The 15,291-nt window shown below is 37.8% G+C and overlaps 1 protein-coding gene across 5 annotated transcripts in view; it reads right to left on the bottom strand.

Annotated features, from left to right (window-relative positions):
- TASP1 (taspase 1) overlaps positions 1-15,291 on the bottom strand; it is a 273,497-nt gene that overhangs the window by 151,825 nt on the left and 106,381 nt on the right. For 3 of the 5 annotated variants that reach the window (XM_029916663.1, XM_029916662.1, XM_029916664.1), the window contains exon 10: positions 10,744-10,822. In XM_029916663.1, the coding sequence (XP_029772523.1) occupies positions 10,744-10,822 (79 nt within the window). The remainder of the gene's footprint in view (positions 1-10,743; positions 10,823-15,291) is intronic. The other 2 variants (XR_003900840.1, XM_029916665.1) reach the window with 1 other exon arrangement.

Here is a 15,291-nt window from a genome sequence, read left to right as displayed (position 1 = left end):
ACAAAATAATACCAAAAATGGCCCTGTGCTATAAAAGGCACTGCTTGTACTGAGTGAACGCCGCCTTAACAAGAACCTTCTACAGAGGGAGCGAAGATGGCAAAGCCACGAAGGCCTTCAGTCCAGTAAGGAGCACGGAGCAGCGTGTCAGAAAGAAATTGTTTTTCTGCTCCTTTTGATGGGTTATGCTTTCAAGTCAGGAAATTAGAAACAGGTGTGCCAGAGGGCACACACATCCTTGCTCCACACTGAAAAACACGCGTTTTCAATTTTCAAACATGAAAGGGACTCCTGTTGAATGAAAGAAGAAATGAAAATCCAGCTCTGTTTCTGCGAACCATATGAAGGGAGCTTAGAAAGTCTTTGACAAGTTGCTTGACTTACTCCCTCTCCAACTGACAGCAGGTAGTAGTCGACAATAGGAAGGAAAAGGCATTCTTTCAAGTGAGAACAATCAAAGGGAGAATTACATTAAGGATCACAGCATTGGCATTTTAACCCATCTTGATCTTACGCTTCTGTTTCTACCATTTCTTCACCTTCTGTTTTAAAATTAGAAGTCTGCTCTTTCAAAAACAACAACAAAGCAATGCAAAATACGTATCTGGCAAAAAAAAAAAAAAAAAAAAGAAATCTGAGAAAGTACAAACATCAAAAAGAACATCTTACGACTCACTTGATCCACTATAACCCAACTCTATAATCTCTTCCAAAGAAAGCTCGACTATTCTTCACGATGTCCTGAGCTCTTTTCTAAGGTGCTAGAGGCATTTTAGTGAGTTTATGGGGTAGTGCTAAACTTAAAGACAACTGTTTTGGGTGAAATTTGAGGGGGAGACAGGGTGGCAGGAAGAAAGATGTACTACGGGCAGCAGCAATGACCAACTCATCAGGTGCCCTGAGGACCTGCAAATGACCCTCTGGGAGGCACTTAGTCACTTAGTGCACATTCCTTAGGTGAATGGCTGCAGTAGAACCAGAGCCAGGGCTAAGAAGCCTTTAGTATAGCCTATATTTCAACATAGTTTTTTTCCTGTTTTTTTATGTTTGTTTATTTTTGAGAGAGAGAGAGTGGAATGAGGGGAGGGGCAGAGAGAGAGAGGGAGACTCTGAAGCAGGCTCCAGGCTCTAAGCTGTCAGCACAGAGCCCAACACAGGGCTCGAACTCATGAACCACAAGTTCATGAGCAGAGCCCAAGTCAGACACTTAACCGACTGAGCCACCCAGACACCCCCTCAACATATTTCTATACTGGCAATAGGAATCTTCCCTATATGATCAAGTTAAGACCAGAGATTTCATCCCCTTTTAGGAGAGAGAATGTCTTTACTTCTCTTTTATCATACCCAGACTTGAGCACAGGATAAAAGCCTCTAAAATAGGTATTGCTTTATAGCATGAGAGCAATTTCAAGTCACCTTACATAACAGCAAAATACCTGAACTCACAGAGGCATGAAAAGACATAATTCATATCCCTTAAAATTATGGTTTGAAGAACATTGACACATTATGCATTATACAATATAAAATAAGCAAAGCATAACACAAACTGAACAGTATTGTCGTTTTTGTTTTATCTACCAAAAATCTCCCAAAAATATTAATACTGACTACCACAGGATGGCAAAATTATCAGTTTCACTTCCCAAGTTATTTTCAATGGCATGTGTTATTTCATAATTAGGAAAAAATCCACTCATTTAATACCTCTAAGATGCATGATAACCAAAGTTGTCATAATGAACTGGCTTCCTAGAAAATGACCTAGCATAATTCCGAATTGTACTTAATTTTGAACCATCAGTGACTTTACTTATGTAAACAGCAGGAAATAATATAATAATAGTTTATCAGATATGAAGTGACATAATTAAAATAAGCAACAGTCTCAGAATAGAATTCCTATCCCAGATAATTACCTTAGTTCTTAGAAATGTACTGGTAGTTTAAATACTGTTATCTATAAATGAACAATATTTCTTCCCCACCCCCACTAGCCCAACAGTCCAAAGAGTCAAGTGCTTTTAAGATGATGTTTACAAATGTTAGGGTTTTATCTATGCTCACATCTACAAGTCATAATTCACAAAAAGATTTCTCATGGCATGATTCCCAACCCTACATATTATATACCAAATTATTTCAGCTTAAGTAGCTGCTCATTACCCTGAGCCCCCTAAGAATCTTGTTGAGTGTAACAAGATTATGCTACAGAAATAGCACTGCCTAATAAGGCAGATAAAAGAACCAGAGCAGGAGGCTGAAGTGTCTGGAATCCAACTCAGTAGAACTAACAGCAATGTATTTAACTTGTTGACCAGTTTTGCCTCTCATTGTCTGAATCACTGCCAATCGTTCCAGAACAATCTTAGAGATAAAAGATCTATCTTTATCTATCTTCCAAAGGTATGAGCAACTCCCTACTCAAAAAGATCCCCACTTCATAAAAAGAAAATGTAAATACTAAGTCAAGGGCATCTAGAAACCCCAAATTAAGCTCTACACACCTTGCACTCACCCCTCTATTTAGGCATCCTCCATTCTCACCAGAACTACCACCCAATACTTCTCTTCCCTTCCTCTCAGCCCTGAATCATCTGGGCTTGACTTAGCTCACTTCACCTGTTATGGACTGAATTCTTGTGTCCCCCACCACAAATTCCTATTGAAGCCCTAACCTCCTATGTAATGGTATTTGGGGAGAGATAATTAAGATTAGATGAAGTCATGTGCATGGGACATCTCATGATAGGAATAGTGTCCTTAAAAAAAGAGGAAGAGAAACCAGAGGTAGCTTGCAAGCTCTTACACAGGAGCTCGCCATCTCTCTTCTCGCCCTCTCTCACTCACTGCCTCCCTCTGTCATAGGAGGGCACAATGAAAAGGCAGCTGTCTACAAGTCAGAAAGAGTGCCCTCACCAGGAACCCAATCTATTGGTATCATGATCTTGGACTTCCCAGCCTCTAGAACTATGAAAAATAAATGTCTGTTGTTTAAACCACATAATCTATGGTATTTTGTTACAGCAGCCCATGTTAAGACACCACCCCAATGTATTTATTTGTTCAAATTCATTCACATCAATTCATTCAACAAACACCCTAAGAGGCTGTATCTGATAAGCACCATTCACACACTGGTGAAGAAAATTGACAAAAATCCCAAATCCTCATGGAGTTACATAGTAAAGCAGGGTGGAAAATAAAGATAAAATGGATGGAAGATATAAAATTAGATAATAATATATACTATGAGAAAAAAATGAAATGTGGGAGGAATATAGGGAATGTTGCCTGAAAAGATATGCATGTTTAAATAGGGTGGTCAGAGATCTCAGTAAGAAAGTGAACCATCTGAATAAAGAGGTGATAAGTGGGAGGCAGCAGCTTAAGTTACCGTGGGTAAAGAGCTAACAAGAAAGGAAGCAACTGAGGCAATGCTCTGAAGGTGGGACTGTGCCTGGCATGTTTAAAATATAGTAAGCAGCCAATGTAGCTGGAACTGAATAAGCAAGAGAAGAAAAGCAAGAGTCGAAGTCTGAGAAGAAAGTGGGAAACACCATATATAAGGCCTCAGAGGCCCTTCATAAAGACTTCAGCTTTTCCTTTGAGTCAGATGGGAAGCAACTGGTCAGTTCAAAGCAGAGGTATGATATAATTTGACAGGTAAGAACACCAACTCTTGTGCTGAGAACTGAATAAAGGGGCAAAAGAGCAAAAAACAAGGTACCAGCTAGGGGGCTACTGAAAGAATCCAGATTAGATGTGATAGCACACTGAATCTATTGGTAGCAGTAGAGGTGCTAAGAAGTGTCAGACTATAAATAGAATAGTCAAAGTTTGTTGTTGGGTTGGATGTGGGTGAGGTGGAAAGGAAAGGAAAGGAAAGGGAAGGGAAGGGAAGGAAAGGAAAAAGAAAAGAAAGGAAAGGAAAGGAAAAAGAAAAGAAATGAAGAAAGAAAAGGAGAGAAGAAAAACAAAAAGAAATTTTAAAAAATACAACAAAAGGGGATCAAGCATGAATCTAAAATTTTGACCCCAGCTACTAGGAGGCTGGAGTTGCCACTTGCTATGTGGGAAGACTGCAAGAGAAGCAGGTGGGAATGCAATATCAAGAGCTCATATTTAGATACGTTAAATTTGAGATGTCTATTGCATATATGAGTGGAGACTCAACAAGCAGTTGAATATAAAACAGTGTCCTAAGGAGAGGCCCAGGATGGAGATAAGAACAGGGGAGTCATCAGCATATATATGGATGGTACATAGTCATTAAACTAGATAAGAACACCAAGGGAGTGGGTATACAAACAGAGAAGTTCAAGAACTAGGTCTCAGGGTACTCCAAAACTGAGAAATCAGGAAGATGAGAAACATGACTAAGGAGACTGAGAAGGAGAACCAAGAAGTGGTAACATAATTCCTAGCCCTTGAAAAAGAGGGCTCATTCAGGCAGAGAAGGACAGATACCATATGTTTTCACTCATATGTCAAATAGGAGAAACCTAACAGGGGACCATAAGAAGGGGAAAGAGAAGTGGGGGGAAGAGGGAGAGGGAGGGAGGCAAATCATAAGAGATTCTTGAATACTGAGAACAAACTGAGGGCTGAAGAGGGAGGGGGGAATGGGGAAGCGGGGTGATGGTCATGGAGGAGTCACTTGTGGGGAAGAGCACTAGGTGTTATACGGAAACCAACTTGACAATAAACTATTAAAAAAAAAAAAAGAAGAAGAAGAGGGCTGACTCAGAATCGCTCACTCATAAGGGTGCCCAGGTGGCCCAGTCCATTAAGCATCCAACTCTGGATTCAGCTCAGGTCATGATCTCACAATTCGTAAGTTTGAGCTCCATGTTGATCCCCCCATTGGGCTCTGCACAGACAGTGCAGAGCATGCTCAGGATTCTCATTCTCCTATCAGCCACCACCCCGACCTGCCCTTTTGGCTCAGGTCATGATCTCACAGTTTGTGAGTTTGAGCCACATCACAGGCCCCACAAGCACAGAGCCTGCTTGGAATTCTTTCTCTCTCTCTGCCCCTCCTCTGCTCATGATTTCTCTCTCTCAGAATAAACATATAAACTTAAAAAAAAATCACGGCCTCAGAAATACTAAAGCAAAAGCCTGGTCTCGTTTTTTGCATTTTTTATCATACCAACCTTTGAACCTACTCCTGGCAAGCAATGGCCACATCCTCAATACCCTCGGGGGCCTAGAACTATCAAGAGCCAAAACCTAGAAAAACAAAGAATCTACAAAATCAGAAGTCACTGGGCCACATACCAGAACCCAAGTAGCAGATCTTTCTTCATGCCAAAACACTTTAAGAAAGAGGGATTGAAGCTGGTGTCTCCTGAATTCCAGTCAGCTGCCATATAACCCCTGGACTCAATGTTTCTCTTTAAGAAAAAAACAAACTACACAGACAAGTATCAGCATACCAGTGTTAAGGTCAATCAGAGCATAAACATAATCTCCTTTTTTTTTTCCTCCTTCTGATCTTCTGATCCTCAATCTGCTCTTCCTTTCCATAGCCAGAGAAAGACCACAGATATAGCTTACATTATGCATCTGATGTGCTACTGAAAAACTATGTGATTCTGACTTTGGCAAATTAAATAAAATTTTAAAGTACAATTTAAAGAAATTTCATGGTGAATAATATTTTTGAAATAACAAGCATCCTTCTAGAAGAATGAAGAAGCACAATACATTTCTTTCACTTAATGAAATATATTTGACATATGACACTGTGTAAATTTAAGGGGTATAACATGTTAATGATACATTTGCATATTGTAATATGATCGCCACCATAGCAATAATTAGCACCTTTATCACATTACATAATTATCATTTCATTTTAGTGATTGAAATAATTAAGTTCCAGTCTCTCAGCACCTTTGATAATTAGAATAATCATCATCTGCTTTAATTTTAATCTGTCTAGTAAACACTTACTAAATGCAAGGCCCTATGCCAGGCACTCAGGAAAAACAAATATACCCACAGGTCCCCCCTTTACTTAAGAGCTTATGTCATTGCTTAAGAAACTAAAATAAATTGTTATTTTCACACAAAAAAAGAGCTGAGAATAAAAAAAGGTTTTATTGTAGTTTATTAACTCTAAAATACTGTTTTTCCACATTTAAAATTTTCTGAAACCAGGAGGTGTGTTTTAATTGATGGCATCCTCCTGTGGCTTCTTTCCAGACTATAGCTGTGACATAGTTACCACTGCCTCTGGAGGTAAGTAAGCTGTTCCAATTATTGACCCTTCAGTTGAGTTATGTGCCATATTGGAACTACATGTTTTGAGTTTACCTGTAATCTACCATGGGTTCAAAAGGAGTATAGTATTATACAGAATTGAAACAAAAAGTGATTATAAACATAGGAGGGCATGGAAACAACAATAGCACATGACATTGCTATCAGTGCAACAAATATCTCTTGTTGGAAGAATACCCCCAAATTCTATATATTTTCATAAAGCAACAACCATGGGTTAAGTGATGAGAAAGAAGTGTGTCATTCTATAATTAGTAGTCAGCACCTCCCCTCCCCCACTTAATATCTTATATTGGTGTATTTTACTCTTGGATATGACACTAAACATATAAGCAACAAAAGCAAAAACTGGTAAGTGGGACCACATCAGACTAAAAAGCTTCTGTACAGGAAAAGAAATAATCAACAAAATGAAAAAGCAACCTAGGGAATGGGAGAAAATACTGACAAACCAAATATATGATAATGGGTTAATAAAATTATGGAAAAAGCCTAAATGTCCATCAACTGATGAATAGATAAAGAAGATGTGGTTTAGATATACAATGGAATACTACTTGGAAATGAGAAAAAATGAAATCCTGCCATTTGCAGCAATGTGGAAGAACTGGAAGGTATTATGCTAAGTGAAATAAATCATTCAGAGGAAGATAGATTATATGTTTTCACTCATATGTGGAACTATAGAAACTTAAAGAAGACCATTGGGGAAGGAAAGGAGAAAAAACAGTTTCAAACAGAGAGAGAGAGAGACAAACCATTAAAGACTCTTAAATACAAAGAACAAACTGAGGATTGATGGGCAGAGGTGAGGGGGGGGAATGGGTGATGGGCATAGAGGAGGGCACTTATTGGGATGAGCATGGGAATTACCCCCAAAACCAATAGCACACTGTATACACTGTATGTTAGCCAACTTGACAATAAATTGTATTTATAAATTAATTAATTAAATAATACGGAGTTAATACCCAAAAGACATGAAGAACTCCTACAACTCAACAGCAAAACACAAATAGCAAGATTAATACATCAGCAAAGGACTTGAAGAGACATTTCTTCAAAGACACACAATTGGCCAAGAGGTACATAAAAAGGTGTTCAAATTCACTAATCATCAGGAAAATGCAAATCAAAATCATAATGAGACATCACCTCATACCCATTAGAATGGCCTGCATCAAAAGGATAAGAGATAAAGGTTGATGAGGATGTAGAGACACTGTACACTGTATACTGTAGGAGGAAATGTAAAATGGTGCAGTTGCTATGGAAAACAGAATGGAGGTTCCTCAAAAAATTAAAAATAGTAGTATTATATGATCCAACAATTCAACTTCTGGGTATTTATCCAAAAGAACTGAAATTTGGATCTTGAAGAGATTTCAGCACCTCCATGTTCACTGCATCATTATTCATAATAATAGCTGAGATGTGGATACAACCTAAATGTCTATCAACAGATAAACGGATAAAGAAAACATGACATATATATATAATGGAAGATTATTCAGCCTTAAAAAAGAAGGAAATCCTGCCATATACATACAACATGGATAATCCTTGAAGACACTATGCAAAATGAAATACACCAGCCACAAAAGAACAAATACTGCATGATTCCACTTATATGAGACACCTAAAATAGTCACAGAAGCAGAGAATAGAATGGTGATTGCCAGGGGCTGGGGGGAAGGGGAAAATGGGGAGTTGATATTCAAAATTCATAAAGTTTTAGTAAAGCAAGATGAATAAGTTCAAGGGGTCTGCTGTACAATACTGTGCCTAAAGTTAAAAACAGTGTATTATACACTAAAAATGTTGTTCAGAAAACAGATTTCATGTTAAGTTACCACAATAAAAAATTTTGAACTAATTATTTTTTTTAAATAATGGTGCATCTTATGAGTTGTGACTTCAATTCAATGAAATACAGTTAAGTATTGAACCACTTCTTTGAGCGAAGAAGTATGTTATGTGCCTCCCATATGTCTAGTTATTTAATACTCACAGATATTAAGGTAGATATTCTTACCTTACAAATAACCTTTTGCCAGGGTCACAGACAGTAAGTGAAACAGACTAAACAAGAACGCAGGTACCTACTGTGCTCCCTTCCTAGCCAGACAAATTTCCATAAGCCAGATCCTTAGAGTTTACAAGGTCAGCTCCTGCCATACTACCTCTCTTCCTCTCTCCCCACTCATTCCTCCCCACCCCATGATGAGAACAAGATGATGGATCATTATCCCTAAGGCTAATGATCAAATCACCTGTTTGGCCCTGGGAGAGCCCTACCCTGACTATGACTATCTTCCCTTTGCCTTTCAATTATTACCTTCCAAAAACTATAAACCTAAAATGTAGGCCAGGGCTCTAAATTTTCTGCAACAGCCTAAGACACTTTTTTTATTTAGGCCAAACAATTCTAGAATTCTGTGCACCACCTTCCTTCTGACTTGGTGAGTCAACTCTGCCATGTGTTTCCATCGTCAGCCTCATAGCAACAACCCCAGAAGAAACAAAGATGAAGCAATCACAAAAAAGTCCCAGGGATGGAAGGAATTGGAGACTTGCTCTGTTATCCTCAGACTCTGAGGGCTGATGATGGTTAGTTTTAAACTTCAGAACAATATAACATGACAAATTGGGCATTGAAGTTTAAAAGCTGCACTGGATGTCATGAACTAGAAAACCAAAAGTTATCTTTAGTCACATGAAATTATCTTCAGTTGATGCAAGATTAGCAAAGGAGGAAATAACCAAGGGGAAGGAGAAAATACCTTAATTTTACAATTTTAGCTCTACCCAACCACTGCACTGTACTTAATGAATCAAAACAATGAAATGTGTTTCCATATCACCAATTAATCGGAGAGAGGAGGACAATCTCAAAGAGACAATTTCTTTTCCAAAATGACACAGGCAGGCTTTACGGATTTCACCTTAGAGTAGAATCCAGGTCTCCTAACATCTAGACATGAGAGTACCATTTAAACAATGACAAACCAACTCATTGAATAAAATAATGACCAAAACTAAAGTCCATACAAAATATGATACTGACTAATACTTCTTTGGGAAAATAAAAATGAAATAATGAATTATCTATTTTGGACTTCAGTTTGTTCAAATACCACAATTTTCTATCAACATAGGGCTATACTTAATTATGTGCACAAGCTAATTTCTAAATATCATGCATAGAGATTTTCATGTGCCACCAAAATTAAGTTAAAAAATTAACTCCTATTATATTATATTCATCTCTTCAAAAATAAAAGAATAAAAACCAATTTTTTTGCCAATTATATTTGTATGATTAAGATTGAACATTAATTTATGTTTGGACTTCACCTAATAGGTCAGTGGCACATAAAACACAAGGTCACCAAGAGAAAGCACAGAGTAAAAGGAAGGAAAGTAAAAGGAGGCCCAAACCTGGAATTGCTAGAAATGGGAAGAGTCTGTGAAGTGGGCCAAGATGGAGCAGGCCAGAGGAGCAGAACAAACCAAGAGAGTTCCAGGATCTACACTACAACAGAAAGGAGAGGGCCACCTGTGTCAGAACCACAGAGTCAAGAGTAAGCAGGAGAAGAGGGCTGGATTGGATGGGTGGTTTGTTAGTATGGTGAGACAGAAACCAAAGTGGCAGGAAACTGAAAAAGGGAAGGAAGGAAAGGAAGCCACATCCATCCACTTGACAAAGCCTGAGGATATTGAGGAGAAAGGCATAGGGCTGTAACTTGAAAGATAACACAGCAAAGGGGATGATATTACTTCATCAACCATGCATGTCACCACACTGAGAGAAAAGGCTTCAAGTACACTTGCATCTGCCTATGAAAACCTGGATCGAGACCACAACCATTCTGCCCATTAAACCAACCCCCAACACACACACACACACACACACACACACACACACACACACACACACTCTTACACACAAACATTCACATACACACACACAATTTCTAAATGATAATAGCTTTTGATATAGATACAAAAAGAGGACCTACATTTAATTAAAAGTATAGTTAGAGGAGTAGTTGTCATAAAATATACATTTTGAAATACACCTTATATTTTATGCCAACATTTTACTCGAGTATCTTAGTTTTTAAATGCCTTGTTACTTTTATATCACCTGTGATCTAAATCTGGCATGACCATGAGTCACACTAGAGGGAAAAATATTAAAAATATAATTGTTATAGTTAACTCCAGACTTGTAATGAAAATTTTAGCAAAACAATTATACTGTGATACTTACATTGTAAAACAACTCTTAAAATCTCCCAAATATCAAAGATCTTTTGTGCATAAATGCACTTGTCTATGCAGTGTCTTGGCACATGCTTTACATTTACATAAAAATAGTTTTCAATCAGTAAATGACCTAACAATGTTGAAGTTATGAAATATGGTCATGAAAGCAGCAAATACCTGAGGTACTCACAGCTGTGGAGTAGGGAGTATGAGCTCCGGTATTTTGAGCCCAGCAGCCACATCCATAAAGAGCAGCCTGGGAAAAATGAAAAGAGATACATAGTGTATTTCAGCAATATTGTATGTAACTACTATCTTTCAACAGAAGAGAAAACCATACCCATTTAATAAAGCCTGGTTTAATAATGACGTATATCAAATGGAAAATAATACCAGAGACCGTATAAATAAGATCTACCCAAACAACAGTTCTAACACTATCTAAACTTTATTTTCAACTATTGTATTAATTTAAAATTTTTCAGAAAACAGCAAAAGCAAATTTCTGAGACTCTCATCAGCTGTAGTTTTGTTGGTTCCTTTAAAAACTTTTCCCCTACTGCAGTTTGTCAACTAGTTTCTCTTCTGGCCCCCTGAAATCACCCCTGTGATTGCCTTATAATAGTGGGTCTCAAAGTAGGTGGATGTCAAATTACTTGAGAAGCTTGGTGATAAGAACCATGGTTCCCAGATAGTCTGATTCAATGGTCTGGGGGTTGGCCAATGAATAGATATTATAAACCAGGGCCCGGGGGAGGGGGTGCCATGCCTCCCTTAAAGTGGCACAATAGAACTGCAAACAGTTATTACCAAAGAACTCAGTATATGCTCACCACTGTGCTAGACTCTGCCAGATATAAAGAAAGAAGGCAAAGAAATCAATTCAAGCTAATCACTTTATGAGGTGGTAGAGTAGATTTATATGGCTAAAACCACCCATAACACAAATTACTATAGTTTCATAAAAGAATATGACAATTATTCCTATTTTGTTTTTAATAATGCCACCCTATATGGCTGGATTCAGCTCTTTAATATCCACAATGACGTCTGTGCCTTTGGGAGGGGAATCAAAACTGATAACTTTTCCAGTCCTTAGGGTAGAAGTAGAAGTAGAAAAACCTTTTGATAGCTATCACATAAAAATACGAGGAAGAATGATGAAGAATGCTCACCACCACAAGCTTGGTTAAGAATAGCAAACGGAAAGCATAGAAATCTATCAGTAAAGAAATGGCTGTTGGCACAGCAATATGTGGAATTTATTGCAGAGGTTCAAAATAAAGAATCAAATTTTTTAAAAAGATTTTTAGGAACTAATATAGAAAGATCCCCAAACATATTGTAGTGAGGAGGAGGGAGGAGGAGGAGGAGGGGAAGAAAGCGACAAGCTACAATACGCTTAGTATTAGTATGACATCACTGATGGAGAAAAAAGATATTCCCATAAAAGAGAAAAGAGTAACTACTATTTTCTAGGAGCTCACTTGTAAGGACTAGGGGAAGAAGCTAAGACTGGGAATGGTGACCAGACAGACTTAGCTTTCTACAATATTCTATCCTTTTTTATAAGGACTTTGGAATTCATTTGCTTCAATATTCTTCCAAGAACAGGAATTTCCATGATATATCCCAGGGATTTCAGATACCAAGAGCCTCAATACCTCATGGGTGAACATATTCCTTCTTTTGGACACTCCCTTTGGTGAAAAGTTTCTCCTTAGATTGGCTTTAATAAAATATCTGCTTTATCACAACCTCCACCCACTAATCCTGGTTCTCCTCTCTGGAAATACTTTAATTTCCCTGCTGAAGTTCTCTAAAAGTTTTAAACAGCTATCCTACTGCCCTCATTACTCTCCTCACTCAGAGGACCTTAGATTTGTGAACTATTCCTCAAGACTTCGATATGCACACATGTACCCCACTCCCCTAATCACCCTCCTTGAGAAATAATCCAAAATCCAAGATAATTGGAGATGAAGTGCCCCATGCTCATGTGACCCAGAGTTGCCGTCCCCAGTTGTCTGACAATAGCCTTCTTAAAAGCAGAACCAAGAACTGAACACAACATTCCCACGAGGCAAACAGTAGAAAATCTGTTATAGCCTTTGAAAACACAATGCTTCTTAAACACACAAGACTGTTGAGTCAGAGTGGCAACGGAAAGCCCTGTGGAAGTGATTCAGCATATGGATTCAGAATAAAACTAACAGGCCTGTGGGATAATCTGTTACTACATGGGACAGGTCCTAGGTCAGTCAAAGCCTCAGAGAGCCTGTGACCTGACAGGAAGGGCCCATTCTTCCTTCACTGAAAACCCAGGCCATTAGTCCACTGTCCTTCCCACTCCCAACAATTCTCTTGACCAGGAACCTATACCCAAAAATAACAAATAGGGCCAAAAGGAAAGCTCTTAGAAACCCAAAGGTCATCTTTTTTTAGAAAAGAAAAAACACTTTTTCTTTTCTTTGTTTCTTCTCTCGAAGCAAATTATTTTTATGCTACCTCCCCTCAATTTCATGAACTAAAGTTGCCTTCCTTCTTAATCTGAAATCAATTTAGCTGACAGTGATAGGTCAGATACAAGAAAGAATCAGAGATTGTTCCTTTCTTATCCACTTCTTTGGATAAAACATAACAACCTTAAGCAGGTCTTTAAAAAAAACAACAAGCTTCTTTCTTTTCAGTAGTAAAACTTCATTAATGTTTTAAAAAGTATTAACTTTCATTAAAAATAGGTCATATAAATATCATTATCATTATTATTTAAGCTTCTTTGGGACTTGTTTTCCTTTATAAAATGAGGATGATAAAACCCCCACCTCATGTTGTTGTCGTATCTCATGAATGAACACACTTGTTGCATGCAGCAAGAGATTAGTAACAGTAGCTATAGCTGTTATTATGAGGAACCATGATAAGCAATTTAAATGCACTGCATCACTGAATCTTCTAAAACTTTGTTAAGGTACCTATTTATCTCCATTTTACAGTTATGGAAAGTAGAGCTTAAAGACTCTGAATAACTTACTTACAGTAAAGAAACTGCAAAGTGGGGAAGTGAGATTAAAATAAAGGTTTACCTGAATCCAAAGTTCACACTCTTAACCACTAAAATCAACTGCCTATTTGTGTGGAGGTAGTTGGGGGGGAGGGGTTAGACTTTAATAATTCCTTTCTTGTGTCCCAGTTGCAAATTCTAATTAGTGTTGGTAAGCCAAGCAAATAAGTTCTAATTCAAATTGCCATTACACCATTTGAATGGTTGTTATCATATATCTAGAGCAGGGTAAATGTTAAGACTCTTAAATAGTTCACTTGTGCATTTAAAATGTACTTAAAAGCACCTAGTTCCAGCATGTTTTATAAAAAGTCATTTTTTTCATTTGCTTATATATTTTGTTCCCTTCCCTCCTGATGGTCAAGAAGAATGGTTCCCTGTCATCTGATGCTTACCTATTTCCAGGCTTATTATATCTTCTCTACCTAAGAAATATAATCCAATTAAGCAAATGCATTTTCCTGTTAAGTACCTTTACTCCTATCTACCAAACCCTTTCCTGATTTTCAGCTCCCACAAGCTGTGTCTTCATAAACTAGCCAAGAGGCACAAATCAACATGTTTAAGTTTTACAGAAGTCTTTCTTTTTCCAAGACAGTCCCATATGTAGTCGCAGAATGACTTCAAGATTGTTCAATGTACTATCATGCTAACAAAGTCCAGAACAATCCTTGGTTCTCTTGTTGCTATTTTGCTAATGAAAACAAACAAAAAACAGTGAGAAAGTCATGGGAATTGCAATGCAATGAAGGCGGGTATGTTGGCTTTCCATTCTCCTTCTCCACCCAGCCATCTAAATCTGATATGCCAAGCTTGATTCTTATTCCAAATTTGACAAATACACTGGGCATTATAATGTGGAAAAACACCATGACCAGACAAAGCCTTTTTATAATGAGTTCAAAGCATTGTACATATGTTGAGTAATCATTCCCCATAAATCCCCTTGCATGGCAGGCAAAGAGTAGCACAAAATTAATTATTCTTCCCTACCCTTTCCCTCCTCCATGGAACTGTAAGTGGCTTCTATACTACAAAGGCCAGGTCAGGGAACATCACTTAGGGCTTTGCAAAGATGTCTTCCACGAATCAGATCATTGGGCTCCAAACATTCACTCACCATCTCCAAAGCAACTGTGATACTGACTCTTCTTCAAATGTGAGGGACAAAGCATACAGAGCATGCCAAGCAGTGCTCTGAGTGTAACATGAGATCCAAGTACTAAACTTAAGCACAGTCCTTGCAACTACTTTAACAGACTCCATGAGTCATTCGTTCACTCAGCAAATATTTATTAATCCCCTAAGTAGTATACCAAATTGGTTTATAGTCAGAAAGCTTACTAGATAAAATGGACTGTGAAATCCCATTCTCAATATAGAACTAAAGTTTGGAGATGGGGGAAGGAGGAATGGTAAAGAAAGTGTGCAAGTCAATCAGGAATAAGTTAGTTACACATAAAACAGACCCTTCTTATGTCTAGATTTCTTGAATGGTATCATGTGTTGATGACCCAAATACTGGTCAGTTTATAAAAATGCTGAAATGCTTAACCAGAGGAGAATTTTAGAGGGTCAAAATTTTGCTATTCCATGAAAGGAGGAAGTATAAAAATATAAGTCTAAAATCATTTTCCCACCTAAAAAGCAAGCAACAACAT

Source organism: Suricata suricatta, chromosome 12 (genome assembly GCF_006229205.1).
Source record: "Suricata suricatta isolate VVHF042 chromosome 12, meerkat_22Aug2017_6uvM2_HiC, whole genome shotgun sequence".
Taxonomy (NCBI): domain Eukaryota; kingdom Metazoa; phylum Chordata; class Mammalia; order Carnivora; family Herpestidae; genus Suricata; species Suricata suricatta.
Note: the sequence above shows the minus strand (reverse complement) of the source record. Positions and strands in the feature narration are given on the sequence as shown.